A 26,643-nucleotide genomic window follows, 5' to 3' on the forward strand; every position below is an offset into this window, starting at 1 on the left:
AATCATGACTTAGTGTGAGAGTTTTACAGTAGGATGTGTGAGCGCGTTAGTAGTGTGTGGGAGCATTTCAGTAGTATATGTGAGAGCATTTCAGTAGCATGTGTGAGCAAAACAATTTATTAGTGTGAGAGTTTTACAGCAGTATGTGTGAGTGGTGTATGTGAGTGGAAAAAAGTCAGAAGAGTGTGCGAGCATTTCAGTAGTAAATGTGAGAGCATTTCAGTAGCATGTGTGAGCAAAACAATTGATTAGTGTGAGAGTTTTACAGCAGCACGTGTGAGTGGTGTATGTGAGTGGAAAAAAGTCAGAAGTGTGTGCGAGCATTTCAGTAGTAAATGTGAGAGCATTTCAGTAGCATGTGTGAGCAAAACAATTGATTAGTGTGAGAGTTTTACAGCAGTACGTGTGAGTGGTGTATGTGAGTGGAAAAAAGTCAGAAGTGTGTGCGAGCATTTCAGTAGTATGTATGAGAGCATTTTAGTAGTATGTGTGAGAGCATTTTAGCAGTTCCAATGTGAGCATTTCAGTAGTAGGCGTGAGAGCATTGAGTGAACACTTTGTACTGTATGTAGCGGTTCAGCTGTCTCGGCACGTCGTCCTCGCCTGACCTGATTTGCGGGCCCACGTATGTGCACCGGGACGGGAGGGTGGGGGGAGGGGCTTACGTAAGAGGAGGCCTGGATGTACACGGCTCACATGCTACATGCACATGGTCTGTCTGTGCTCATGCATTATTGGACACCGAGGGAGTGGAAAAAGTGAGCTGGGAGAAGAACACCGAGGATGTCGAGCGGGTCACGTGGCTGCTCATCGTTTTCAACACTTGAGCCAACACAAAGAAAATGAGCACAACAAACAAAACAACAGCAAGAGTGGAGAATGGGAAGCGCAGCTGGCTGCGGCCTTCGCGCTCTCAGCCCAGTGGAAAATTCCCGCAATGACCGAGTAGGGAGCGTGAAATGTGTATGAGGGGAAAGAAGGGAGGAGGATGGGAGGGGGTGCTCACGGGAGGGCGTGTCCAGAGGGCGGGTCAAGCGGCAGTTACCTGCACAGGGATTGGCTGAGAGGAAAGCTGCCCGAGTGAGCTCACGTACCCCACGACAGCCCCCACCCATCCTTCGCACCCCTCCCCTACCTCAGCCGCCCCCTCCACATGGCCCACTTCACTTGACAACAACATTCTCACAACTTAAAGTTCCACACCCATACATGCATCCATTTTTCTGTATCGCCAGCCTAACGACAGTAGAGCTGTAAGTGGGGATATGTGAGAGCATTTCAATTAATGTGAATATTGTGTTCAAGCAAGAAAAAAAGGTAATGTGGTGTGAGGGTTTCAGTAGCGTGTGAGTTTTTAGTGTGTGATTGGAAAAATATCTGATGTATGTGTGAGAGCAAATTTGTAGTGTGTAAGTGAGAAAATAATCTTTAGTGTGTGTGTGTTTTAGTAGTGTGTAATAAAAACGCAAGTATGTGTGAGAGCAGATCAGTAGTGTGTGCAAGTGAGAAAAAAGTAGTGTGCCGTGTTTCAGTAGAGTGTGAGAGCGTTTTAGGATGTGATTGAAAAAAAATCTCATGTGTAGCATGAGAGCAAATAATCAGTAGTGGGTGTGAGTGTTTTGGTAGTGTGATTTAAAAATTTGAAGTATGTGTGAGAGCAGATCAGTAGTGTGTGCTAGAGAGAAAAGAGTGTGAGAGTATTTCAGTATTACAGTTGTGTGTGTTTCAGCTGTGTATGTGGGTAAACATCAGTAGTGTGTGAGAGCATTTCAGTAGTGTACTGTATGTGATTGAGGTGTGTGAGACAAAAACAGTATATATGAGAGCATTTTAGTAGTGCATGTGATGGAAATAAAACCATATGAGTGAAAACAGATGAGTACAAATAATTTTTTTTAGCAGCATGTGTGAGGAAAAAAAAGAAGAAAAGATTGTGAAACTCCTATAACAGGAAAAATGCATTCTCTATCGGGTTTAAGCCCCAAAAAAGAAAAAGCCAAAGGTGTGATGTTTGAGGTTTATTAGTGCATCATTGAAAGCAAACAAAAAACAGACCAGAGAGGCGGTGAGAAGTCACATATTTATTACATAAATATCTCATTAAAATAGACCAGCGACAATTACCATAAAAATATTCTCCTTTGAAAAGCCTGACCCACAAAGAAAAGCTCTGAAAAACAAAAACAAAACAAAACAAACAAACACATGGACATTTTACACACAAACACGCTGATTGTCATATGCGGACCACCACACACACACACACGCACACCTGACCGCCCCCACGACAAGGGAGGGAGGTGTGTGTGTGTGTGTGTTTGTGTGTGGTGGGCGAGAGTCCAGCGTGTTTTTGTTTTGTTACATGAGAGGACATCACAGTAGATCGGCGGCCATTTTCCTGCGCGTTTTTTGTTTTTGTTATTTGCTCCTCCTGTGCTTTGGCCCCAACGCATCCTCAACGTCATTCGATTATTTATTTATTTGTTATTATTATTATTATTTTGCATGTTGGCACCCGACGAGCTTGCGTGTGAAAGAAAAGCCCAACGTTGCAAAGGTTTCTTGTCAATTCCTGAAAGACAAATGGCGTCCACATGAACCCGTGTGACCAGCGTGGGACATCGAGGCGAGAAAGGTCCCTGGTGTACATTTGACCCTAACACACGACCCACAAACATGGCAAAATCCTGCTTTTGCTGGGTTCCATGTGAACAAATTTTATTTAGTTTACTATTAGTTTGTTTTAGCCAGACATCGATATCTGATTGCAGGATTCAATGTCAACTTGCACGCATACATGGTATTTCCTGATTTTGCTGGGATCTGTGTGAAAAGTGAAAAACTTCTTTCTCCCGGGATGCCAACTTTTTTATTTTTTGCCATGTACGCCAGACGTAGACATCTGTGTTGCAGGCTGGGATGCCACCTTGCACACAGACACGGCTTTTGCTGGGTTCTGCGTGAAAGGTGAATGGGCCAATTTGAAGGATTTCTTTCTCTGTCAAGGATGCCAACTACATTTTTAACACACATAGCAGACGAACTTGCACGCAGACATGGCAATATCCTCCTTTTGCTGGGTTCTGTGTAAAAGGTATTCTGCTATTCTGCCAATTCAGCAGATTTCGCCTGGGATGCCAACCGCATGAAAACACAGTAGATCTTCTTCTTGGAGCGTTTGGCGTGGACCCAAGTTGTTTGTTTTTTGAGGACCCTTTTAGTTATTTTTGTCATCTGAGAACGTCTGCCTACCATCCTGACAAACTTTGACGGTCTTTGGCACCTTCCATCTAACCTCCCTGAGTGCATGCAGGGCCAGGCCGTGGTCACATGAGGCCTTCGGGAGGACTGGAGAGCATAACTGCGAGGTGGTTTGTGTGAAACTGTTATTTTTTTTGGTCTTTTTTTCTTTTCTAAAAAAAAAAAAGAAAAAAAAAAGGAGCGAGAACTTCCCAAAGAAGAAAAAGAGTTTTGACATCTGAAAATGAGGAATTCAGCGCGTTGAAATACTGCAGCGTTCACATTGCACAGCGCACATCGCGGTCGGCGTCTTTTTTTTTCTCGTCTGCGAACAGCGGACACACATTTTGAGTACAACGTCAGTGCGACACACGAACATCGATGACCAGCAACGCGAGCGCCGTCTTTTCCCGTGTGGCGGACGGACGACGTGAGCAAGCGAAGAAGAAGAAGAAGAAGAAGAAGAAGAAGAAAACGTCGCGGGTGGACGTGAGGTCTGGAAAAGGTGTTTGGACTTTGCTGGTGTCGTGTGAGGCGGCTCGAACCTGCTACAGAGTGTTTGTTTGCTTCTTTTTTTTTTGTGTCATCCCTTCGGTTTGGGTTTCCTGGCTTTGCATACGACGGAGGACTGACATCGTGTGCGGCGGATGTCGTCGTGAGACGGGACACGAATGAAGGAGACAGAAAAGAGAGGAGGGGGGTGGGGGGCTCGAAACACCCTCGGAGGCCCGTCTTTTCTGACCTGAGCCGTGAAATAATTTTTCCACCTGACAAACATTTGCATATGTAAAGCAGACTATAAAGCATCTCCAGTTCGTCCTCTCGATTGTGTACATTCTTTGCTGTCTAGGCAGGATCGTTTCCCAGCCGCTCCTGTTAAGTGCTCTCGGTTGGCTTTTGCCGGCCTTGGGCTTACATTTCACACTCCTTAAGTCCTCCAGTGGAGAAAAAAAAAAAAAAAAAAAAGGAGCTCAAAACCTTCTCAATGTGAAAATTTAGTGGCTCTCAAAGTTTGGGCCTGGAGGTTTGTGTGATGTAACTTGCCGTGCACTCGCTTCCTTCGAAAATGATTTCCTTCATGTTGTCTCTTTCTGAGACAGGACTAAAGTTGCTATTCACTCCCCCCCCCCCCATAAAGTGTGTTGTTCACAACTCTGACCAAAATCATCAAGTATATGAAATAAACCACTCAACTCAATTCTACAAAAAAACAACAACGAGGCGCTCTAAAGCTGCCACGTCAGCCCAAAGCCCACTCAAGTGAGTCTTATAAAAAAAAAAAAATCCTCCCTCCCCGCTTTTGCGCCTTCCTCATGTTATGCGTGCACTCATGGCCAACAATGTGGCGCTCTATAGCAGCCATGCAAAAGGATGTAGGCATAGCTCGCTAGCTCATTGAAACATATCTAACTACGACTGCTAATACATGTTAAGATGGTTGAATTTTGATTCTTTTAAGACATGAAGATATGAAGTTCCTGAATGCAGCCTTTCACTGCATCTTTTTAAGAGGTTTAGCCCCCCCCCCCCCCCCTGCTAGAATCTTCCGTCATGCTAACGGCTACTCAACAGTCTAATCAACCCCCTTGAGTTGTTTTTATGAGCGTCCTTAAGTTCCGTGAACGACGCCATGTAAATCTACGCTATAATTATTTGGCACCCGATGACGTCATCCAGACGTCACTTAATCTCCCGCGCGCGTTTAATCTCCTCAGCGACAAGTTTAAATATGAAATACGACCCTCCGAATTTGCGAATCGGTTCACTCGCCTGGCCTGAATCACAGCGGACACATGATTAGGTACATTCCTCCAAAGTGTGGCGCACTTGAGACGGGCCTCGAAAGGTGCTTTGAAGGGGGGACGAGGAGAAGGGGGAGGGGCGAGCGGCGAAGTTGCCAGACGTGCGCGCGCACACACAGACACGCAGAAAAGCAGGCTGGAGTAACATAAAAAAATAATAATAATAATCCAGATATGATTCATGACTTGCGGGTATAGCAGCATCTCATTCTTGACAGGGAAGAAAAAGATGATCAAAAATCCCACATGAAAATCACAATAATAATAATCTCAAATTATTTGATTCATTTGACGTGTTTAAAATGACATGTAGTGATGTTTGTTTCAAAGCATTAACGGCCCTTTCTCCACATTTTAGTAACAGCCTCGTTTCATAATCTGAATAAAAACATTTGGGACTCAAAAGTCTACACACAAAAAAAACACGTTTCAATGTCATCATGTACAAGTTTGAGGGACAAACAAGGATTCGGTTTTTAGAATAAGGCTGCAACCAGAAATGTGGGAAAAAGGCAAGCGTTAACTTTCACAGGGAAGCAAAATTCAACACATCACACAAACGAAAACAGGACATTTAGTCAACAACCTACTTGACGGACATGTTTGACGTTCCGGCGATGGCGCAACGAAAATGCCGGACGACGGCACGTTGAATGAAGACAACAAAAATAAACGTTTGTGTCCATCTAAGTTTCATCATCATTTATTTAAAAAAATGGTCTTTTACCTGAGAGAATTCTTCAACAGCTTTTGTTACCCAGTCACAAAAAAATGCTCTGTGTGTGTGTGTGTGTGTTTGCTTGCGTGCGTGTGTGTGTGGGCGTGGCCTTGCTGCTCTCAAGTGGGCGGATCACAATTCCTCAAGCGGATGATTCGTACGCGCTTCTTACAAAATAAGGCTGACTTTCCTATTGCACTCCTTTTAAAATCGTAAACTTTCAAAGTCAAAATCACAAAAACATGCAAATCACATTTGCCTCGTCGCAACCTTTTTTTTTTTTTTTGCGTCTTTTTGGAGACGCCCGCTCGCGTCCAAAGTGCTTGTGAGTTAAGTGCTTTTCGTTGGGGATTTTCATGACGTGTCGCTAAATGGAACTTCGGTGACGGCCAATCACGTCCGTTCGCGCACTTTACATTAACTTGGTCGCTGGGTAGAAAACTTTAAAGCTTTGAACGTCTCTCAAAGAGGCGAGGAATTTAGGGGGAATAAATCTAAATCTAGGGCCTTTTTTTTTTTTGTGGACCCGCCCAGAGTGATCAGAGCAACAAGTACACAAAGGCACACACACACACAGTTTACAAAACACCATCCAGTTCAGCAGCGAGGCTAAAGGTCAACTTGGGGTGTGAGGTTACCCAAAAGGCAAACGCAAAAAAATCGACAGATTCTTTCACAGTTAAGCATCGTCAATTTTGTTTTAATATATTTGGGAGCGACTGGACGAATTTTAGTCGTCCGTCTTTGAAGGACAAATGACTTCCTGCGTCTCTCTTTTGGTTTTGACTTTGAGACTTTTTCTTGCACTGTAAAAAAGAAAAAAAGAAAATATCACTTGAAAAAAAAATCCACTCAGAAATTCTAACTACATTTTACGAGGAGAGTTTTGAGTACATTTTAACCAGTTTATTAAAAAAAAAAAAAGAAAAAGAAAGAAAAGCTACTCAAGGGTTGAGGAACTAACCTTCAGGTTAGGAGACAGCCACTCCAGCACCCGAGCCACGCCGCTCCTGCTGTGTGTTAGTATTTTGATGGTGTCAGGCGGAATCCTTGTACCTCCAAGAGACCATTTTTTTGGTCTTATTTTGGACACACCAGCAATGCAGTACAGTGGCAAACAGCAAGATTGGCATGGCTCAGGCAGTAGAGTGGCTGTTTCCCTAGCTGAAGGTCATGAGTTTGTTCCCCTTTTTTTTTTTTATAAACTGGTAAAATACTTTCACTTTTCTTTTTTTTTACAGTCTACCAAATGTCATGTTAAGCGAAACTGGCGTGAAGGAAACGTGTAATTGACCAAAATCAGCCTGCAACGGGTTTTTTCAAGCCAAAATTAGCCTCTGGGTCTTTTCAGGCATGGCTTCTTGAGTTTTTTTTTTTTTTTTGGTAGGTCTACTCATGATAGACAAGTCCACCAAATGTCATGTTCTTAAGTTGAAAGTGACTTAAGGGACGAATGACCCTCGCAAAATGAACAAATTGACCTTCAAATGGCCTCTTCAAACCAAAATAAAAGGCTCCTTGTGTTTTTTGGGATATGGCTTCATGAGGTTTTTTTGTAGGTCTACTCATTATACACAAGTCCACCAAATTTCATGGTACGAAGTGAAAGTGGCTTCGGGGGCTGAATTTTCAAAAAAAAAATCAAAGGAACCCTGAAATGGCTTCGTAACTAAAATGTCTTTTTGACCATGTCGTCCTTTTTTTTGTGCCAAATTTCTTGCTAAGTGAAACGAGCTTCGGCGGCTGAATTGGTCATTCCGGCAGATTGCAGATTGAGTTGTGCGTGCGGATTGGGTAACCACACAAGTGAGCAGATGATGTTTCACTTTGGAGGGAAATTGCATAATAACATCGAAGCATGTCGGCAAAATAAAAATGAAATGAAAATAAAATAATCGCATGTCATTGAGTCACACGCGCACACACAAAGCCTGCATGACAACGGGTAGGGGTTCGAGGGGGTCAGGGAGGGAGGGTTGGGGGGGAGGTCAGGTGACGTCAGTTAATGTGTTGGACGGTTTGGCCGTGTTGAACAGACAACATTTGTCAAACACACACAAACACAAACAACAGCGCAGGTGTGTATGTTATGTGTGTGTGTGTGTGTGTGTGTGTGTGTGTGTGTGTGTGTGTGTGTGTGTGTGTGTGTGTGTGTGCACCGTCCTCTCTGCTGGTGTGTGAAAGGTTTTTTTTGGGGGGGGGGGGGGGAGGGGGGGGGTTCGGGTGCAGCCACCCCCCACTCCTGTCAGCTACATTCAATACCAGAAACACTCAGCCTTGACAAAACTCAAGACCACCCTGGACCCCCTCACAAGCGCGCCAGTAGAGGGCGCCGGAGTGTGAGGGCCCGGCGGGCGGTGTGGGTTTGTAACTTGTCAAAACACACAACAAGCGCACGACTCTCCTATCTTTGTTTCTTTTCCAAGCGTTCACATGTGCCGGCAACAAAACAGAAGACTCCCGCGCTCCTTTTGACTTGTTCTTGTGAGGTATGACGAGATTGTGTTTCAGTTCCGTTAGTTTTTTGTTGCTGTGAGTTTCTTTTTTCCAAAGACATATTTCATCATAAAAAAACATCAATATTTAAAACAAACAAACAAAAAAAAAGGGTCATTTCCCGGTTTTGTTGGTTGTAGGTCATTTTCCGGTTTTGTTGGTTGTAAGTTGCTCCTGATAAAAGGGGGATTCTGAGGTGGCTGGGGGGAAGGGGGGGTCGGACGGCACACGCATACACACACACATGGACAATATGGCGGTTACACTGCATGCGTGGTCCGAACGTGACGACGGCTCCTTGCCCCCCAAAATGCAACAAGAAAAGGAGGAAAAGCAAAAATGAATCCGTTTTTGTTCAGGAGTTATTTTAAAAGTCATCTCTTTCTTTCTTTGAATGATTTATAATTATTTATATTTGCTTTTGCTAAACCTGCTTCAGCAGCGGTTCTCAAACTGGGGTCACCGGTTCGACAGGGGTCCAAAGGCTGTACCTTGGGGGCCGCAAAATCAATTGCAATAAATTATTACGTCACATCATCACCAAAAAAAAAGTGCTTTTGGGGTCAAAATAATAAACCAGACTCATAAGCTAATATTAGTTTAAAGCAATGTTATTAAAATATATAAAAAAGTGGAATTTTTTTAGCACATAAAATGAGGCATGAAAATTGTACAATTTAGTTTGAAATAGTGTTTGAACCGCCAAAATATAAATTTTAAGGCTCCGGTGGGAGTTGCTAGCCAAAAGCTAGCCTGCAAACTAACAGGCCTTGTAAAAATAACTAAAACTATAAAGTTCTTATAGCGTGGGGGAGGCTAGACTCGTGGCGGACTCCAAAGCGCATCATGGAGCAATGTTTAGCCCCCCCAAAAAAAAAAAAAAATAATTAAAAAAAAATCAGGAAAAATGAAATAGAAAAGATAAAAATGTCTCCCTTGTAAGAGATCCCGGACCCAACAAGATTGAGAACCCTGCACTAAAGCAGCTTTGCAACGTTTGTGTCATACACGCACGCACACACACTCAGCCTTTTCCCCTCTTCTTGTCGAATTCCAAACCTGAATTGGCATTCTTTTTTTATTTTTAATTTTTTTAAACCCAACATCCCAAGGGCGTCTGCCTTGTCTCACAAGGAGGGTCCCTTCCCACTTCGGTAAAAGGTGGTGCTCAAGCCCCGCCCCTCCTCACCCGATTGGTGGATTGGACATGGTCGCTAATACTGACAGTCGTGAGTGTTGGGCTGAGCCCGCCGCCTCTGTCACACAGAGGCCGCTTCTTCTTTCTTTTTTCTTTTTTTTACTTGCACCAGTTGGGAGTAGCGCAAAAACAAACACATCAACAGCCTGGCTGAGTGGGGATTGGTGGGCGGGGTCGGGGTCGGGGGTGTCAGGGTTGGGGTTGTTGGTGGTGGCGCTCCTGTTCGTCTCCCAGCGTCCGAGCCACAAGTTGGGCCTGTTGGAGCTTCCGGAGAGGGAATGAACACGGATGCTCCCTGGTTCGCCTTTCTCCGTGTGGCGTCCAAGCTCTCCTTTTAGGCCGCTTCTTTGAGGTGTGTGTGTGTATGTGTGTGTTCCATGTGGATTTCAATTCTCAAAAAGACAACTCTTGGTCCCGTAAAAAACAAAAAAAATCCAAAAGTGATTCTAAGGTTTCCATCTTAGAGAAAGATGGCGGGCCCTCCTGTCTTCTTCAGTGGTACGTCTTTGCAAGCAATATCACGGAGGTGTGTGCGTGTGTGTATAGAGGTGAGGTAGTGCCCGGAACCAGTGGGGGTATGTGTCCACTTTTGAGGTAAATGGTCGCCATTTTCTTGGCGTGCTTTGCCTGCACTCAATGATGTCCGTGTTTTATTTTTTTAAGACGGTTTAAAAAAAAACAAAAAAACAAACCAAAACAAACAAAAGGCAAATGTGTATGGAAGCCTGTAGGAGGACTCTGTAAAGGCCCCGCAGGTTAGGACCCCAAAAGAAGAGAAACAACAAAAAAACAGCCACCGTGCAAGGCAGCCAATGAGGCATTCACGTTACTCTGAGGTGATGCTGTGTGTGTGTCACAGGCGCCGGTCCGATGACTTAAAAAAAAAAAAAAAAAAAACTTAACAAAAAGGTAGATATGGAGCCATGGTCAAGACAACAAAATGGAGTAGTCTGAAGAAGGTTAGCACCGGTGTCGCTTGGGATGGACTTGTAACGGCTCAGATTGACTTGAGGAATTCACGCAAGAACCGTGAGCGTAATACTGAAGAGGAGCTATGGCTGCCGTTTCTGCGTGAGGTGTGTGTGTGTTGGCGTAAAATGACAGCATGCTCAGACAGAAGGGCCGCCACGACTGTATTTCCTGTTTTGCTCCTCTCCCACGTCCTGCTGGTGAGTTTTTTTTTTCTTCCAGTTTGACAAACGTTTTCGCCCCGACGCGGGTCTCCCGCTTGTTTTTTGTTTGTTTGCGGCCTTTCCGTCACACCTCCTGGTCCTCGAAGACCTCCAGGAAGAGCGGCGGGAAGAGCTCGTTGGGGCATTCCACCTTCATGTGCAGGAAGCGGCTGGCGTGGCAGGCGCCGATCATGCGCAGGTCCGTCACCTTCATCAGCAGCTTGGGCCAGAAGTGAGGAATGTTGTGCTTGCGGTAGTTGATGTAGTGCTCGAACGCCAGCAGGTACGTCTCCTGGCACGTCTCGATCTTGTCCACGGACGTCAGGCCCGAGCGGTCTGAGGAGAGCAGGCGCGCAACGTCAATCGCTCGGCCCTCTCTTTTTCTTTTTTTGTGTTAACTTGTGTCAAAGATCCGTTTTTGCTAGGCTGGCAGTGAATGAGGTGAGAAGGAATACAGTGGTAAATCAATGTCATATTTTAATATTAATATTTCCTAATTATTCATATTTTTATTATTATTAATATATATATATAATGATTAATAATTATAATTTTTTTATTTACCTTTTATTTTCACTCACTTTTTTTAAACATAAAAAACAAGAGAAAGCACATTGTGTATTTGACCAGAACACAAAAGTTACAAAGGTTATCGCTATCTTAATGCTAACAAATAATGCAAAACAATCCGTTGTTAAAATTTTACAGCAAAGAGAGAAAAATCAACAAAAATCGTCAATGTTTGAATGTGATTGTTGTAACGTGTTAATAATAAATAAATAATTAAAATAGCATAAATTGGCCAGCCAATTAAACGGTCAGACCTTACATAATGTATATCAAATATTATGTAAACATACTTTTACACAAGTCAAATAAAAATATCCCTAAAAATTGTCATAACACCAGCAACCAGATCACGCCGACTAACCTGAGCTCATGAGCAGGACGGCCTGCAGCAGCGCCACCTCCGTGTCGTCCAGGTTGAACTGCGCCAGACTCTTGCCCAGGTCAAAGATGGCGTCCGACACCACGCCCAGCCCGCCGTTCTTGAGCTGCTCGCGCTTCACCGCCATCTCGCCGCTCAGCGTCAGCGTCTCGCTCTCGGGGTCGTAGCGCATGGCCGCCCGCAGCGACATGATCTCCATGCAGCAGCCCTTCAGCAGGATGATCTGGTCCTCACAGGGCAGCTGAGGGGGGGCGGGGGGGGGGGGGCGGCATAATGAGTACATGTACCAATGTTACATGATCAAGATAAAAAAAAAAAAAAAAAACACACACACCACGTAATCAGAATACATTTCACGCCGCGCTTATGCCTCAATTTGAGCGAGGCAAAACGCTGACGTCCGCAGATGAAAGTGCCGTGATGGATGCACACTCCAGCGCCCTCATATTAATCTTGGGACTGTGCAATTAATTCTCCTTAATGAACATTTCTCATTCCGCCGGCCAGATGTGTCGTGTACATTTGTTCCCGCTGCGCTAGCTTCAACGCACACGCGACGCGGATTAATTTGTATTTGAAAATGGTATTTACTTGTTTAAGTTTCCATGTAACTTTTTAAGACTTACTTAAAACCTTGCGCGCTCCTTTTTATTTTATTTTATAGAAATTTAAACTGAAATCTATTGTCTAAGATTAAAAAAAAAAAAGTTCAATAAGCAATAATGCTTTAGGACATTACAACAAAGTCAAGATTGGCATTTGCATTTAAAAAAATGTTTGCGCCAATATTTTTCGCCGACCGTTTTTTGTGTTTGTTCTTACTGAAAATTGAAAATCGGTTTCAAATATCGTTGACTACTAATAATCGGCAACCATATTGACCCTGAAAAACCCCCATATCGGTCTATTTCTATTTTTCAGCTTTTGCGCTGATTCTGAAACTCTTCTGTTAAACTGTTAATATGGTGAAATTCGAACCGTTTTTTCAGGAGGGCGTACATTTTTACGACTGTACGGTCGGGAGCTCTCACCTCGGAGAACATGTTCAGTTTTTTGGCAAAGTCGACCACTCGCGTGATGGCGGGAGTGATGATCTTGGTGAACTCGCTGAAGGCCTCCAGGTCCACCTTGTCGCCGTCCGACGTGGGCGCCACCGGCGATTGGCCGATTTTGTCCGGCTGCGCGGGAGTACAAACGAGCGACGTTAATTGCGGGACGCTTGAAAGCGGAATTAAAGAGCTGAAAATGGAGGAGGAGGAAAAGCAAAAGGGAGTGGAGAGAAACAAGAGCAACTGGAGAGGAATGGAAAAGGAATCTAAAATGAGGAGGTGCTAATTGATTATAATTACGGTAATTATTCAAACAAAGAAGAAGTAGTGATTGATGACAATCATGCTGGTTGTTTCAAATGAGGAGGTGCTAATTGAAGAAAACATCCTTTTGTAAGACAAACATTTTACAGTACGACACAGGGTAGCCAGCTAGTGAGGGAATGTGCTAACATTGTAAATAGGGTTGCAAAGCAATGGAATTTTTCCATAAAGTTTCCTGTAAATTTCCATGGGAACTCTAGACGGGAATGATGAATTTATGGAATGAACGAATGAATAAGCATCATATTCAAACATAGAGTAAATATGAACATTTTGTTTTGCTCTTAAAGGTATACTTGACTCATTGAGCCATTTTCAGCAGTAAAACATTAATATTTTGTCCAGGATAAATGTGATAACGTCATTATTTATTTTGTACTATTAATACCTTTAAAAACAAATGTTTCCACTTGCTGTCGACTAAAGATGACATAACCTGTGCTGAGGAAGTAGGTAAGGTCCAATCTTGGCTCAGTTTGTTGACCAAACCCAGAAAACATCTGAACCATGATTGGTTGTTGTTGATGTTATCTTCAATCAGCAGAAAGTGGAACATTTTGATTTTAAAGGTATTAATAGTACAAAATAAATAATAAAGTTATCAAATTCATTCTGGACAAAATATTAACTTTTCACTGCGGAAAATGGCTCAATGAGTCAAGTATCCCTTTAACAGACATCCATGCAAAATATATAGCTCCCCTTGCCCACATGCGAGGGCATTATGCTACCTTAGTTGCTCACTTCAATCAAGTGTGGCACATCTGAAGCTTGTTTGAAACTTCAATTTGGACAATCAACAAATAACTGGAAATTCCTTGGATTTTCCAGGCCCTAATCGTAAGACTCCACACACTTCCTCAAGTACTCCTCGTGGCCTCCTTCCCACCGCACCCATCTCCATCCTTCTAGTTGCCTAGCAACCACTCTGCACAACGGCTGCTCCGCCACCATCCCTTTCTCGTGCCTTCCCCTCCCGCCGGTCCCCAAAAATCAGAATCCTGCGGCGCAATGTTTGGGTGAGACGCTCGGAAAAGTGGAGTGATGTCAGAGGATGCTGACGAGGGCGAACCCGAGTTAACCTGAGAAACAACAAACTCCCCGAGCGAACCCCGCACGGGGAGGAAAAACAGACGGGAAGGTTCGCTGTGGGACGGCGAGCAGAGAGAGCGAGAGAGGAGAGTGGGAAGAGATTAAAGCAAAAGGAGGAGAACTGAGAGGAATTAGAAGCCCAGATGGATTATGGTGAATAAAGCCGCAGAAGACTGAGGCGGGAATAGCGAGAGATGCAGTCAAGATGGGACGCCAGCTCGCACGTATTGTTCCTGCCGTTTGTTTATCCCGCTGAGCCGAGACGAGCTCGCGTGCTCGTCTTTGAGGGCCTCGTATTGCAGGTTCCCATTGCAGGGAAGCAGCCGTTCCCAACATTAGCTGGCTGCCATTTTTAACCAAACAGCTTGAGGCAGACGGGCTGCTCCCCCGTCCCACTTTTAACGACACGTGGACAAAAGTATTGGGACACCGTGTGACTCCACTGACGAAATGACAGCTCAAAATAACTCAACACACTCCCATTCATGTTTAAACGGTGTGCAACAAAAGTGAGAACACCCCAATGTGAAATTCATTTCATTTAGTTCTTCCCTGTTGACATCCCATGAAAAGATTAGTGCTAACAAAGTTAAAGCGTTAACTAATTAATTAATCATGTATTAACGCAGATTAATCACACTATTAATTTTGACCACAGATGATCCTTGAGCTTGGCAGCGGATGGTTACGTTAAAGGTAGCACAGGTTTGAGCAATAAACAATATTACATGCATTAAAGGAAAGTAGTTAAATAATTTGCTTCCAAGAACGTAAAAATATGTTCTATTTTAAATATTACCATGCTCCCAAAGACATATTTATAGTTTATGGGTTTTTTTATGCGAGAGGATGCAGAAGGCTTTGATGCAGCCTCTGAACTGAAGAGAATGCTTGAAGCAATGGTAGTTATTACAAAAGCGGCCAGCAGGTGGCAGCAGAGTATAAGAGATCAATCAGGGTCATGTTGCAACAAGTTCTTTTTTTGCCAGTGTTTTTAACAGGTTTGTGAATAATGAAGAAAACGGAAACATATACAAATATTTAAAAAAATTCTTGATGAAAGAAGATTCTCTAGTCTTTCTTTCGGTAGGTTCCATGTTTTTATAGCAATAGAACACAATATTCTGTGGGCCTTGCAAAATCAGTCAAAATCCAGTAAAACAGCCGGGAGCAAAGGGGGTTGCTTCAGTGAAAATGGCTGCGAGTGAATAAGTTAAATGTTGAAAGAATTAACACATAACAGGTGCTCTTCAAATTTGGCGGGCAAAAAATGTTGATTTAAAAAGAAAGCCTTTTTAATTCATCGTGATTGATCAAAATTCTAAGATGTGATTGAACGGATTAAAAAATGTAATCGTTTGACAGCTCTAGTAAAGATATAAAAAAAAAACATTTGTATAACCGAAACTATTCTCTGCAAAAGGCACAGATTCACACGAAACCGCAGATTTTTTTTTTCTCTTTACCACACGATACCGCCCGAACGCCAGCCGGCGAGAAGGCAAACAGCAGGGTGACGGAAGATTCCAGCAGGCCAGGCTCCTTTTGACGCCGGAAAAAGCGGGTGGGTAGACTACTCAAGATGATGCAAAGAAAGGTCCCGATCGTTAATGGAAGCGGTGGAAGTTAATTAGTAGGAGAAAATCCCCAAAATGCACATTTGCAAATGTCGAGGGACGAAATTCGCCCCAAATTCATGCGACAGGAAAGAGAAATGTCTTCCTACCAAGAATTTGCGCTTCTGCTTCCACTGGGCGCCCTGAGCGTTGGTGTGCCGGTGGGCCTCCGTCACCATGTGGATCAGCTCCCACTCCGAGCCGCTGGGCTCGGGCCGGTTCTGGAGCGTCTTGACCAGCTCCTCCTTCTTGCGGCGCTCCCGATTTTCCTCAATCAGACGCCGCTTGGCCACCCGCTTGGAGTCGTCCAGCACCACTGCCGGAACAAGACGACCATGACCTTTTCTTGTCTTTAAACGCACGTACGCAAACATGCCAAATACAGTGGTGCCTTAAACTTACAAGCTTCAAAACAACTCAAACATCTCAAAGCACTTTCTTTGGATGCAACTACTACTTTCCTAACTGTAAAAACTGGCAAGTCAAGGCACCACTGTATACGATAACGGATGATGGAGACTGACGGTCCATGGCCATGCCCACAGCGATGCACTTCTTGAAGCGACACAGCTGACACTGGTTGCGCGTGATCTTGTCGATGATGCAGCAGCCTTCATACTTGCACGAGTAGGCGGGGTGCAAGTTCTTCTGGATGGTTCTGCGGAAGAAACCCTGCAGTGGCACAACAGATAACGGATGTGTTGATCTCGCGCCCTGCTACAACTTCCTCACTTTAGTTTTTCGCGGCCGGACTATGAGAAACTACTCATCCAAAAACTGACAAGTGTATAAAGTGTAGTGTATGAAGTGCTGCCTCCATGATTGAAAATGCCTGTCTTTTTTTTTTTTTTTTTTTTTTTTAACTTTCCTTGCTGCAAAGCCCTAAAGTTGTAGCCCGTGCGTGTACCTTGCAGCCCTCACAGGTAATGCAACGGTAGTGGTAGCCTGTGGCCTTGTCGCCACACACCACGCATGGCTCATCCTTCTCCAGGTAGCTGGGGATGTACCCTGGCACACAAAGACACAACATCAACAACTTTAATCTCCCCCTTTCTATGCATTGACAGTGTCATGGTAGTAAACTGAACATGATTTACTCCAGTCCACTAAGTGGCAGTAATGTACCTCGAGGGCAGCTGAACTACTACCATTATACACTAAATGACTGAAGTGTGAAATTAAACAGAAATTTGAGATTGCGTTTGCGCTCGTTGGCTGACAGACTTTTTATAATTTGTTTGTTGTTTTTCATTTAAAAACAAAAGTTATCCAAGGAGACTCAAAATGGGGTCAGCCGAATTTTTTAATAAATCAAACGTCATTATCATTTTCATTTTCACTACCTAAGCTTCTCTACTTAAAAACTGTGAATTGTCCCACGGGAATAACAACATTTTCTCCTACTTTGAATGATTTAAATGTCTCAACTTCATCAAGTGGGGTCCAAACTAAAAACAAATATTTTGGTTGAAACAAATCATTTCTATGGGATTTAGCAGTAGTTATGTTTAGTTGCCGTTTGGAATACCAGGGGGTCCTCAGGAAATAAAATAAAAAATCTCCCCAGTAGGGAGTACATCCAAAGTTTGAGTAAGGAAGCACAGATGGCAAGGGACTTTCATGCAATTTGCTACACTTAACATGGAACGGTGGGAAAAACGAAAGGCGTCTATATACAATGAAAGCTGACAGGCCACAAAAAGAGCGTTGAGGCAGAAAAAAAAAAGAAAAAGACAAATAAATGAACGTGAACATGATATGACCGATATGGAAATTGCTGACACAAACCAGAGAAAAGAAAATTACAGTCAAAGCCCTCAGGGAGCGAGAGAAAGGACAACAGTGAAATAATAATAATCACAAATAAAGCCGAGGAGAAGTGGACGAGAAAGAACCGAGAGTAAAGACAACAAAGACCTCAAGATAATCATCATCCCAGCAGCAAAAAAAAAGAAAAAAAGTCCAGCTAAGGCGCCAGTGTGTGCTTTCGGAAAACTGGAAGACTCGGATGAAGCTTAGCAGACTTCCAGCAACTACATCCTTGACAGAGATGAAGCAGCTTCTATCAGGGGTGAATCAAGGTTAGAACATTTCCCAGCATGCCTTGAGGCACCTTCATTATGATCTCTATGACTACGGATGAGGTTTAAACAGGACAAAATACTTTTTCTTTTTTTTCTTTTTGTACGAGAAAGGTCATTCTCATGAGGCTCTTTGCCAGGTAGGATTAAGTGAGTCTTGGCAAAGTATGGACATACTGTACCGTATACGTTTGTGCTGGTTACACAACCGGTCTTACGTTCCATTAGGGAAACTTTGACATTCTTATCATTCCATAGGACAAACATGATTAGGAGTGCTGCACTTCGGAAACTTTGTGGATAGCAGTGATTATGGAAGTTTGAGGTCCTGTGAGGTGAAGTGCAAATCGGTACGCTGGGTTCCAGAAATCACACAAATAAGACGTAAAAAAGAAAGAAAAAAAAAGTCCAAATAGCTATAAAAGTATATGCCCAAGCAAAAGATGGTGTTCTAACCCCCTGCTGTGAGGTAATTTTAACCAATCAAAAGCCTGAAGAAATTCATTTCTGGGAAGCTTGATTTTGAACAAACCTTGGAAACGGCCACAAGTGACCTTTAAACGGATTTTCCTGTTTTTTAGGAGATGGTCCCTTGGGACTTTTTTGTGGGTCTGTTCATAATAGACATTCCCACCAGATTTCATATAGCTGAGTGAAACTGGCTTTTTTAGGCTGAATTTTCAAATCCTTCTTAGTGAAATTTAGAGACAGTGGAGCTCACACTTTGTCATGCAGCTGACTCACCCGTCATATTCTTAACCGAACATTGGCTGTTCTTCCTCTTCCTCTTCGGGCCATTGAGCCACCTGAGCGAGTGAGAGACACAGAAAGAGAGAAAGTCAAGAAATGACAACGTTGTGAACGTTTTTGGTCTTGTCAAACCCATCTGGCCCAAAGGTTTCATCCTTAGCAGATGCTTTATTAGCCATTTAACTAATTTGCTCCCAAAACGTATGAATACGTTCTGTTTTAAGTGTCCCAAAGATGTATTTATACGTTAAAAATAATAATAATAATAAAAAATAATAATAATAATAATAAAATAAAATAAAATAAATAAATAAATAAAATAATGTTTTTTATTTGATTTAATGCTAGAGCATACAGACGGCTTTGATGCAGCCTCTCAACTGCAAGAAATGGTTGAAGAAATGGTAGTTATTACAGAAACGGCCAGCAGGTGGCAGCAGAGCAAAAGAGGTCAACCAGTGCCATGTTGAAAAAAAAAGCTAATTTACTTACAATTCTATCTAGATTTGTGAATAATGATCAAATTTAGCTATATTCTAATGCTAATTGCTGCAAAACAGAAACAAATATACATTTTCTCCTGATGAAAGAATATACTCTATAGATAGAACACAATATTCTGTGGGCCTTGCAAAATCTGTCAAAATCCAGTAAAACAGCCGGGAGCGAAGAGGGTTGCTTCAGTGAAAATGGCTGCGAGTGAATGAGTTAAAAACCAAAAGAATAAGTCACAATAGTCTGAATTAAAGCAACTTTCCATCAATCTCAACTGCTTTTATATCCAGTGATGGAACATTAACTTTCTTGTCTCTTTTGTTTTGTTTGGGAACCACCTCTCCATGCCATGTCAAAACAAACAGACCCGTTTGCAAGGAAGAACAACAATCGGGAATTCAACCTAAAGGAACTCAGAGTTGCCAGCGTACAGGCAGGAACACAAGACGCCCGTCAAGTTGAGAGGTAAATTCCGGCAGAGAAGAAAGCCGAGCGCAGATGGAGAAGGGTGGGTGGGTGGATGATGGTGGTGGTTTTGGGGGGGGGGGGGGGCGTTTGTGACAAAAGCCTTAGAGGAGGATGAGCGAGCGTCAGAGATGGAAGTGATTCCCAATTCCCCCGAGTCGCTCTGCTCTTGGAATCCGCCGTCTTGCCGTCACATCAAGGTCGTTTAATGGCGGCTCAGTGGAGAGGAAAGAGATTCCCATTTTCAAAACCTCACTCCAAGAGAAATGCCTTGCCGGTTTTTATTTTCGTAGCTTATTCAACCTATGCCATTATTACACTATTGATGTATTTTAACCCTAACCCCAACGCATACTCTCAATGTCCTGCTTGAAAAACAGCCTCCAGTCGCATTAGCTACAGCTGAGACGCTAACTCGCCTTTAGCGCACGTGCTGTCTCTATTCAAACAACTGGAATATGAATCACTTTTGAAAGATACAGTATAGAAATACAGTTTTCCATTGTGTCATAACTACAGGTGTCAGTCGATTAATTTTTTTAATCGTAGCTAATCGCAGGATTTACGCTTTTATTTTGTCAAGTTCGGCTGCGCATTGATTGTAAAGTGACGTCGCTTTACTGCAAGCCAGAGAGAGCCGCTCCGCTGCAAGTGACAGCGGGGCCAAGAGTAAGACTAAGTGTGACACTTAACGAGCTATTTTCTGGAGTTGCTGAATAAAATACGCCTCACATCTAAAGATCAAGTGGCTTGGGGTCACTCCAACTGACAAGACGGCGTCCATTGGGCTCTTGGCTCTCACAGGGTTTGAGAGTGCTACGGACACCTCTTGCTGGAGCAACCTAGCTCGTTGCTAACGGCTAATCGAATGCGTTCTTTCAAAGCAGGGAAACCGGCGGTCGTGCTACACAGTCCAAATGGCTCCTCCACGCTAACATTCTGCCCCTTAAACATTTTAGCGACAGTGTAGTACAGTGCATTTCTATTGGGTAATTTTGACGTGGATGTGCCTGGAATTCCCTTCAGTAGAGGCTTCGTTAATCGAGCGTTTAAAAAAATGAGTGCCGTTAAAGACACTTTAAGTTATCGTGATATTAACGCGCTAATTTTGACACCCGTAGTCATGACATATCATTTGTGTCATTTGCCTTCAGTTCAGTCACTCTGCTCACACACAACAAACAGTTTTTATGCTAACGATGCCGTAAAGCTGTCTGTCAATCCTTTTCAGGGAAATGACATGATTAGCTTTAAGGGTAAACGGGTTGGATTCAAGCCAAAAGCCATCAAATGACGTCTCACTTTTAAGGACATCTCAGCAGGCATTTAGCATCTTTTCATGAATCCAGTCGCCAAGCTCACTGGTACGATAATATTCCCGCTCGCCATGCGAGGAATGTGGCGCGGCTGCTCGGAGCTGACAAAAGGCTTCTTCCACTCCACAGTGTCGTCAGTCAACAACAAAAGCAGCAACGTTCCGCAAAGACGCCGCTCTGCCGTGACTTTGCGAGGCGGTGAACTATTTGATCTGTCACCAGAAGCTGGATTGTTGACTTCCAGAGTGACAGCAACATGACACCCAAGACGTTTTTATGGCTCTAGGGTCTTGCTGTCAAACTCCCAAGTGGCAGCTCCTGCCCTTGCAAGTCAAGGTACTACTGTACTTATTTTTTTTTACACTATCTGGAAAGGAAAAGCTTTCATCAATTCCACTTCTGTGGAAGTTGATGCAAGTTTATGCAAATCCGAGAAGTGGGGATTAAAAAAAGAAGAAGAACAAAGCTTGTTTTGAATAATGTCGCTGTCACTTGTGTTTTTCTATAAGGGGGAAATCTTGATGTTTTTTTCAATTTTAGTTTGAGTTATTTTGCTAGTTTTGGTCAACAAAGTTAAATGAGTTTAATGCAAAGTTATCTAAAGCGCCATCTGTTGGCCAAACTTGCCATCGCCGTATTTAGCACCAAAACACGACGCGTCTCACTTTTGCGTTTATACGAGGACGTAAAGCCTCCGAGAGCATCAAGCCCAAAATAGCGCCGATGGAAATATAAACACGGCTCGCTAGCCAAACATGATCTTAGCATTGCTGGCACGGCCCACGGCAGGAGAAAAACAAACCTTACCTTTAACTTTTTGATTCACACGAAAATACGCAAACTTATTCCACTTTGAGAGGCGTGTGGATTTGTAAACAAACCAAATTTGCCAGGAAAAGCGCATCCACCCATCCGCTTTCTGGACACTTTATTGGTCGCAGGATGAGCTGGAGCCAATCCCAGCTGACTTGCAGCCAAAGGCAGGGTACATCCTGGACTGGTCGCCAGTCACAATCACAGTTGATTTTATGACAAATTTTCTGCTGGGAAACTTTTTTTCCTCCTTTCTGCCTTCAAGAACTCTTTTCAAAGCAGTTTTTTTCCTCAAGGGGTCTTTTTCTTCTTTTCTTCTAGGGATGTTTGATAAATTTTTCAGACTGATAGCAATTAAAATTCCAATTAACATAAGGACAGATAATTGTGAGCAAATATGTTTCTGTCTTTCTGATGCACATAAAGATTCGTGATGTGTCGGCCGCAGTGTGGCACCATCTACTGGCATGGAAGACTAATTTGACATCAGATATTACTTTTTTTGCCTCGAGTATCGGTGGCCGGTATCGCCCATCCCTCCTTTCTTCCCTCCTCTTCTCACATCCATTTCATACAACGATCATGACAGCCTTCTTTCCTTCGCTTAAACTCGCTTTTCTGCCTTTTTTTTTGTACTTTTCACCTGCTTTTTTCTTTCTTTTTGAGCTCTTTACATCCTTGCTTCCTTCCACCTCCTGAACCTGCTTTTCTGCTTTCCTTATCACCTTCTGTCCTTCCTACGACCTCTCTAACTTTCTGTCCTTCGCTTAGCTTCAAGTGCTTTTCTGACTTCCTCTCCCCCCACTTCTTTCTTTTCTTTCCTCAAACCCACTTTAAAAATGTTTTTCATCCTTCCTTCAGTTGAACCTACTTTTCTGCCTTCCTTCAAACCTGTTTATACATAAAATTCCTTCCTTCCTTCACACCTATTTTTTTTTTTAATTCATGCATACTTGTTCCTCTTTTGTTCCTGAACATCATCCTTCCTTCCGTCTTGCACACTTCCTCCCTTTGCTCAAATCTCCTTTTCCGCCTTCAGTCCCTGTCCAACACTAGAATCCACTTTTTTTGTTCTTGACTCAAATGATCCACCAGTATGTTGAAAACAAGTTAATCTAAAAAGTGTGTACCTAATTGTGGCCACCCTTGTAGAAGAGACCGACAAGCACTCACACTCACGCTGTCAGTAAGCGGGAAGTGAAGCATGACATCGTCAGTGACTTTGTATGCACACTTTTGAAGTTTTCCAGAAAGCCAAACACCTGCGGAAACCTGTTTTTTCCCCCCTTTGGCCCTCCCACTGAAACCGCAAGTGCTTAAACGCGTGGAAAAACGAGACGGCGAGCGATGACGGGAGGTAACTACAGCCCCGGAGTGTCCTTGGGCGACCGGCGGTCATGTGACACGACGGCGGCGGCGGCGAAGGCAGGGGGTTTGGGTTCGTTTGCCGTGTGCTGAGCTTGTATTTTTCTTTGCCGCTTTGTTTGTTTTCGTCTGCGCGGCTTTTTGAAACTCAAAACTTTGTTTGGGGCAAAGCAAATTCTTCTTCAAGGCCAACATAAGTGGGCCCGCACTAGCAAAAGCGCTGCCAGCGGAATGCGCGTCGTCGCAAAGTGGAATCACGGCCGCGCTCGGCAAACACGCGCACACGCCAAAAGTCAAGCGCTGCACTGTAATGTGTTATATCTCTCACATGTCGTCTCCCAGTAACCTGAGCTAAACTTGCACAAGTGTACTCAAAGTGCAAACTCGCACTCCTTCAACACACACACACACACCGACACCCGAACGCACGCACACTCACAAATCAGCTGTTGTGACAGCAGATGTGACTGAAAAGAAAGCAGTGTTGTAGTTCTAACCTGGTGACGCAGCAAGGTGATAAGATATGCATGGCAAAAAAGCAAAACCAAAACAAATCAATCCGATGTCCGAGTGGAGCGCTGGAAGCTCTTTTCCCTGCAGCAGCAGTGACAACCGGTCTAAGTTTAACTCACTCATTAAACGCACCCCATGCGCAGCTTCCCACTAAGCTCCGCCCCTGCCGCTTCCCGATTGGCCCGCGCTCGCCCTTTTCCACCTGGCCTGAGGAGCAACTTCATTAGATGAGGGCATATGTTCCACATTCAGCCATAAGAAGTGAAAATATGCCATATCTGATATCGAATTATAAAAATTTCTTTAACCCTCATGTGATAGAAATAAAATATTTGGGGAAACAGAGTATTGATTATTTAGAGAATGCCCAGGAGCGATCATGTTTCTTTAATATTCCCAAAGTAAAGCAAATCAACAAGATCATGATCCCAACATGTGACCATCACTGATGCTCCCGGGGTTGCCTGACATTCAAAGTATAATGCTCGCATTGTATAACAATTACTGTACATATTTCCCATGAGCAGCAACACCCAACAAAGTTTATATACCGAGATAATGATGATCTCGCCTCAATTTTCGCAGTCAGTGTGTCGTGATTGTTGTATGAATAGCAGGTTCATTGAAAATTTCGAAATGTACCTTCTGCCATTTGTTTCAATTGTTTTCCCTGTCACTATACATCATTGGCATGGATAGTAAATAGGGCTGCTCGATTATGAAGAAAATATTAATCACGATTATTTCGGTAATAATTCAAATCACGATTAGAACAATCATTTATTTTTTGGTACAAAACACAAAAATCATAAAAAACTAATAAAAAAGAAATAAAATTCTTTGAAACGATATAATTATGCAAGTTCCTTTTGGATGAAACAAAATGTATTAAATTAGTTATTTAAAAATTAAATATTATTATTATTATTATTAATATTAATAATAATAATTAAAAAAAAGTTAATTATATAAATATAAATCATATAATATGATTATATATAATATAAACCATTAAATAATAATTAATTCAATAATAATAATTGAATTTTGATTAATTGCACAGCCCTAATAGTAGAGGAGAAATTCATCCGATTAATTCATCCCTATTAGTTTGACAAAGTAAAATTGGATAATAATCTGCAACAATATATCTATTTTTTCTTCTGAATGACTGCTCTATACAATGTACTTGTTTACATCACGAGATCAAGTTGGCATGATTAAACATGGTGCCTTATTGGCTATAAACTTTTTTTTATTATTATTAAGGGCGCGTGCCAGTCTGTCCGAATATGCAAGTCGTACATTTAAGTGAGTCATGGGAATTAATTTACTGTAACTGGATGTGCTGTTTTATACAAAGGCAGCACGGTATCTTAGTGGTTCGCACATCTGCCTCATCTATGAATCTTGGCTGCGGCCTCTCTGTGTGGTGTTTGCACGTTCGAGCTGTGCTTATGTGGGTTTTCACCGGGTAAACCGGCTTTCATTCCAAAAATGAGGAAACCGGATTAGCATAATATCTCCATTCTTATTTGCAATATTCTGAAAAATCACAAGCAAATTGCCTTGAGTGAGTAAATAAGGCAAATGGATGGTGGCCCTTGAGGTCAAAATTGCCTCTTTCCCCTCATAATTGCTATCACATCACAGTGAAGAGAAAGATTTTCACCAAGGGAGCATCTCCAGATCCCCTTCCCGTTCTATTACGCCACCTCTATTCATGGCTGACAGGCGCCCGCCTCGAGTGAACGCCACTCACGGCCCGACTGGATATTCAAGCCCCTCGGCGCACAAAGCGTCCGTGATGTAATCAGTCACACAATCCACAGTCAAGGAGACGCACAACAATGCTTGTTAGCGCGCCGTGACAGGACATCCTTTCGGGAAGGAAAACCTCAAGCTTGTTTACACTTGCGCACACATCTGCACAAGTCGAAATAGGACCAGGAAGACCTGGAGGCCTGATCTCACTTCATCAAATGTGACAAAGTCAAGACAAATGTGATTCATGTCTCATTGATTGATTGGCGGCTCCCAGGTGTCGAAACTCAAAAGGTTCCGGAGGACGGACGAGCGCGGCTAACGCAACGCGACGCAAGCGTCGGTTCAGGCGCATGAGACGCAAAACAAAGTCTCTCTCCTATTGCATTTTTTATTTTAACCAGGTTCGAATTAAATCCACGGTTAGCTCACAACAGAATGTCAATGAGCTTGACGAGCACAGCATTTATTTGATCGGCATCTTAAAAAGGTGAAGTTGGTCATATAAAGAAAAAAAAACACTTGTCATTTTTATTAGTACGCTAATAAAATGAAAATGTAAAAAAAATAAAAAATAAAATCTGCTTCAAGTTAAATCGTGATCAGATATGAATACACGTGTGCAACAGGTTCACGTCATTTTATGACAGCATGTGAGACGCTTTATGAAATAATTGTGTATGCCAATAATGTTTGGATTTTTAGGCAAAAAGTCATCTGAACACAACAAATGACATGAGTTTTTCCTCCCCGCAAAAATCTGATTTCTTATTTTGTATGAATGGACACTTTGTCTTTGGAAAAATTCAGAGTGATTGCAGAAAGCAACGTAAACAGCCGTTCTTCTCATGCGTCACTTTGTATTCGTCCCATTCGATAAAAGGCTAAAAGTGCGACAGCACTCCTTTCCCACACGCAAGGGCATTACAGTACCTTTAATGATGGGAACTTATGCAAATGTATACATAAATACACAATGTCCTTGGCAGAGGAAACAGGCATTCAAACAATAGCCTCCACACCTTTTTGTCTAGACAGAAGTCTATATTTATATTCAAACATATAGACTGTTATTGAACTTTTAATCAAAGCGACTTTTCTAATTTATTTCAGCACATCGCCTCTCTTTGCGTTCGTACCGGCCCGACTGGATGGGCCGGTCCAGATGTGACGAGATGCACGAGGCGTGGCGGTTCTGCGTGTACAGTACAGGTACAGCACGTGTTCACTTACCGTTTTTCTTCGCCCTCGAGTGGGTTAGGCTCTTGCTCCTTGGGCATGTGTTCCATTCACCTCAATTCCATCCAGCAGCCAATCACGAGAGACTGAGGCAAGCCCCGCCCTCGGATGCACGCTTGTCATTCGACGCTCGGGATGGGTCGGTCGCCGGAAGATGGCAGGGTCCAGACCCTGCGGTGTCAGGCG

The 26,643-nt window shown here is 43.1% G+C and overlaps 1 protein-coding gene across 2 annotated transcripts; it reads right to left on the reverse strand.

Moving 5' to 3' along the window:
• Positions 1-2,003: 2,003 nt before the first annotated feature.
• On the reverse strand, positions 2,004-26,637 carry LOC147156386 (thyroid hormone receptor alpha-B). Of its 2 annotated transcripts, none has more exons than XM_086063606.1 (8): positions 26,452-26,637; positions 18,482-18,543; positions 16,564-16,664; positions 16,181-16,328; positions 15,767-15,972; positions 12,607-12,753; positions 11,558-11,816; positions 2,004-10,962 (listed from the first exon to the last, which is right to left on the reverse strand). In XM_086063606.1, the coding sequence occupies exons 1-8, from the start codon at positions 26,505-26,507 to the stop codon at positions 10,712-10,714; spliced, it is 1,230 nt and encodes a 409-aa protein (XP_085919732.1). In that variant the 5' UTR covers positions 26,508-26,637; the 3' UTR covers positions 2,004-10,711. The 2 variants fall into 2 exon arrangements, with proteins under 2 accessions (XP_085919732.1, XP_085919733.1); XM_086063607.1 differs by lacking the exon at positions 26,452-26,637 and adding an exon at positions 23,439-23,548.
• Positions 26,638-26,643: the final 6 nt, after the last annotated feature.

This window comes from Leptonotus elevatus, chromosome 20 (genome assembly GCF_054856555.1).
Source record: "Leptonotus elevatus isolate MCC_2025b chromosome 20, RoL_Lele_1.0, whole genome shotgun sequence".
Lineage (NCBI taxonomy): Eukaryota > Metazoa > Chordata > Actinopteri > Syngnathiformes > Syngnathidae > Leptonotus > Leptonotus elevatus.

What these genes read in the sequence shown, in the direction of transcription:
- LOC147156386 (XM_086063606.1), bottom strand. Translation starts at nt 26,507, where the DNA reads ATGGAACACATGCCCAAGGAGCAAGAGCCTAACCCACTCGAGGGCGAA. An exon ending in TTCGGTTAAGAATATGACGG is followed by an intron (nt 16,665 to 18,481) that starts GTGAGTCAGCTG and finishes TTTGTGTGCCAG; the next exon opens with GGTACATCCCCAGCTACCTG. An exon ending in TTACCTGTGAGGGCTGCAAG is followed by an intron (nt 16,329 to 16,563) that starts GTACACGCACGG and finishes GTGCCACTGCAG; the next exon opens with GGTTTCTTCCGCAGAACCAT.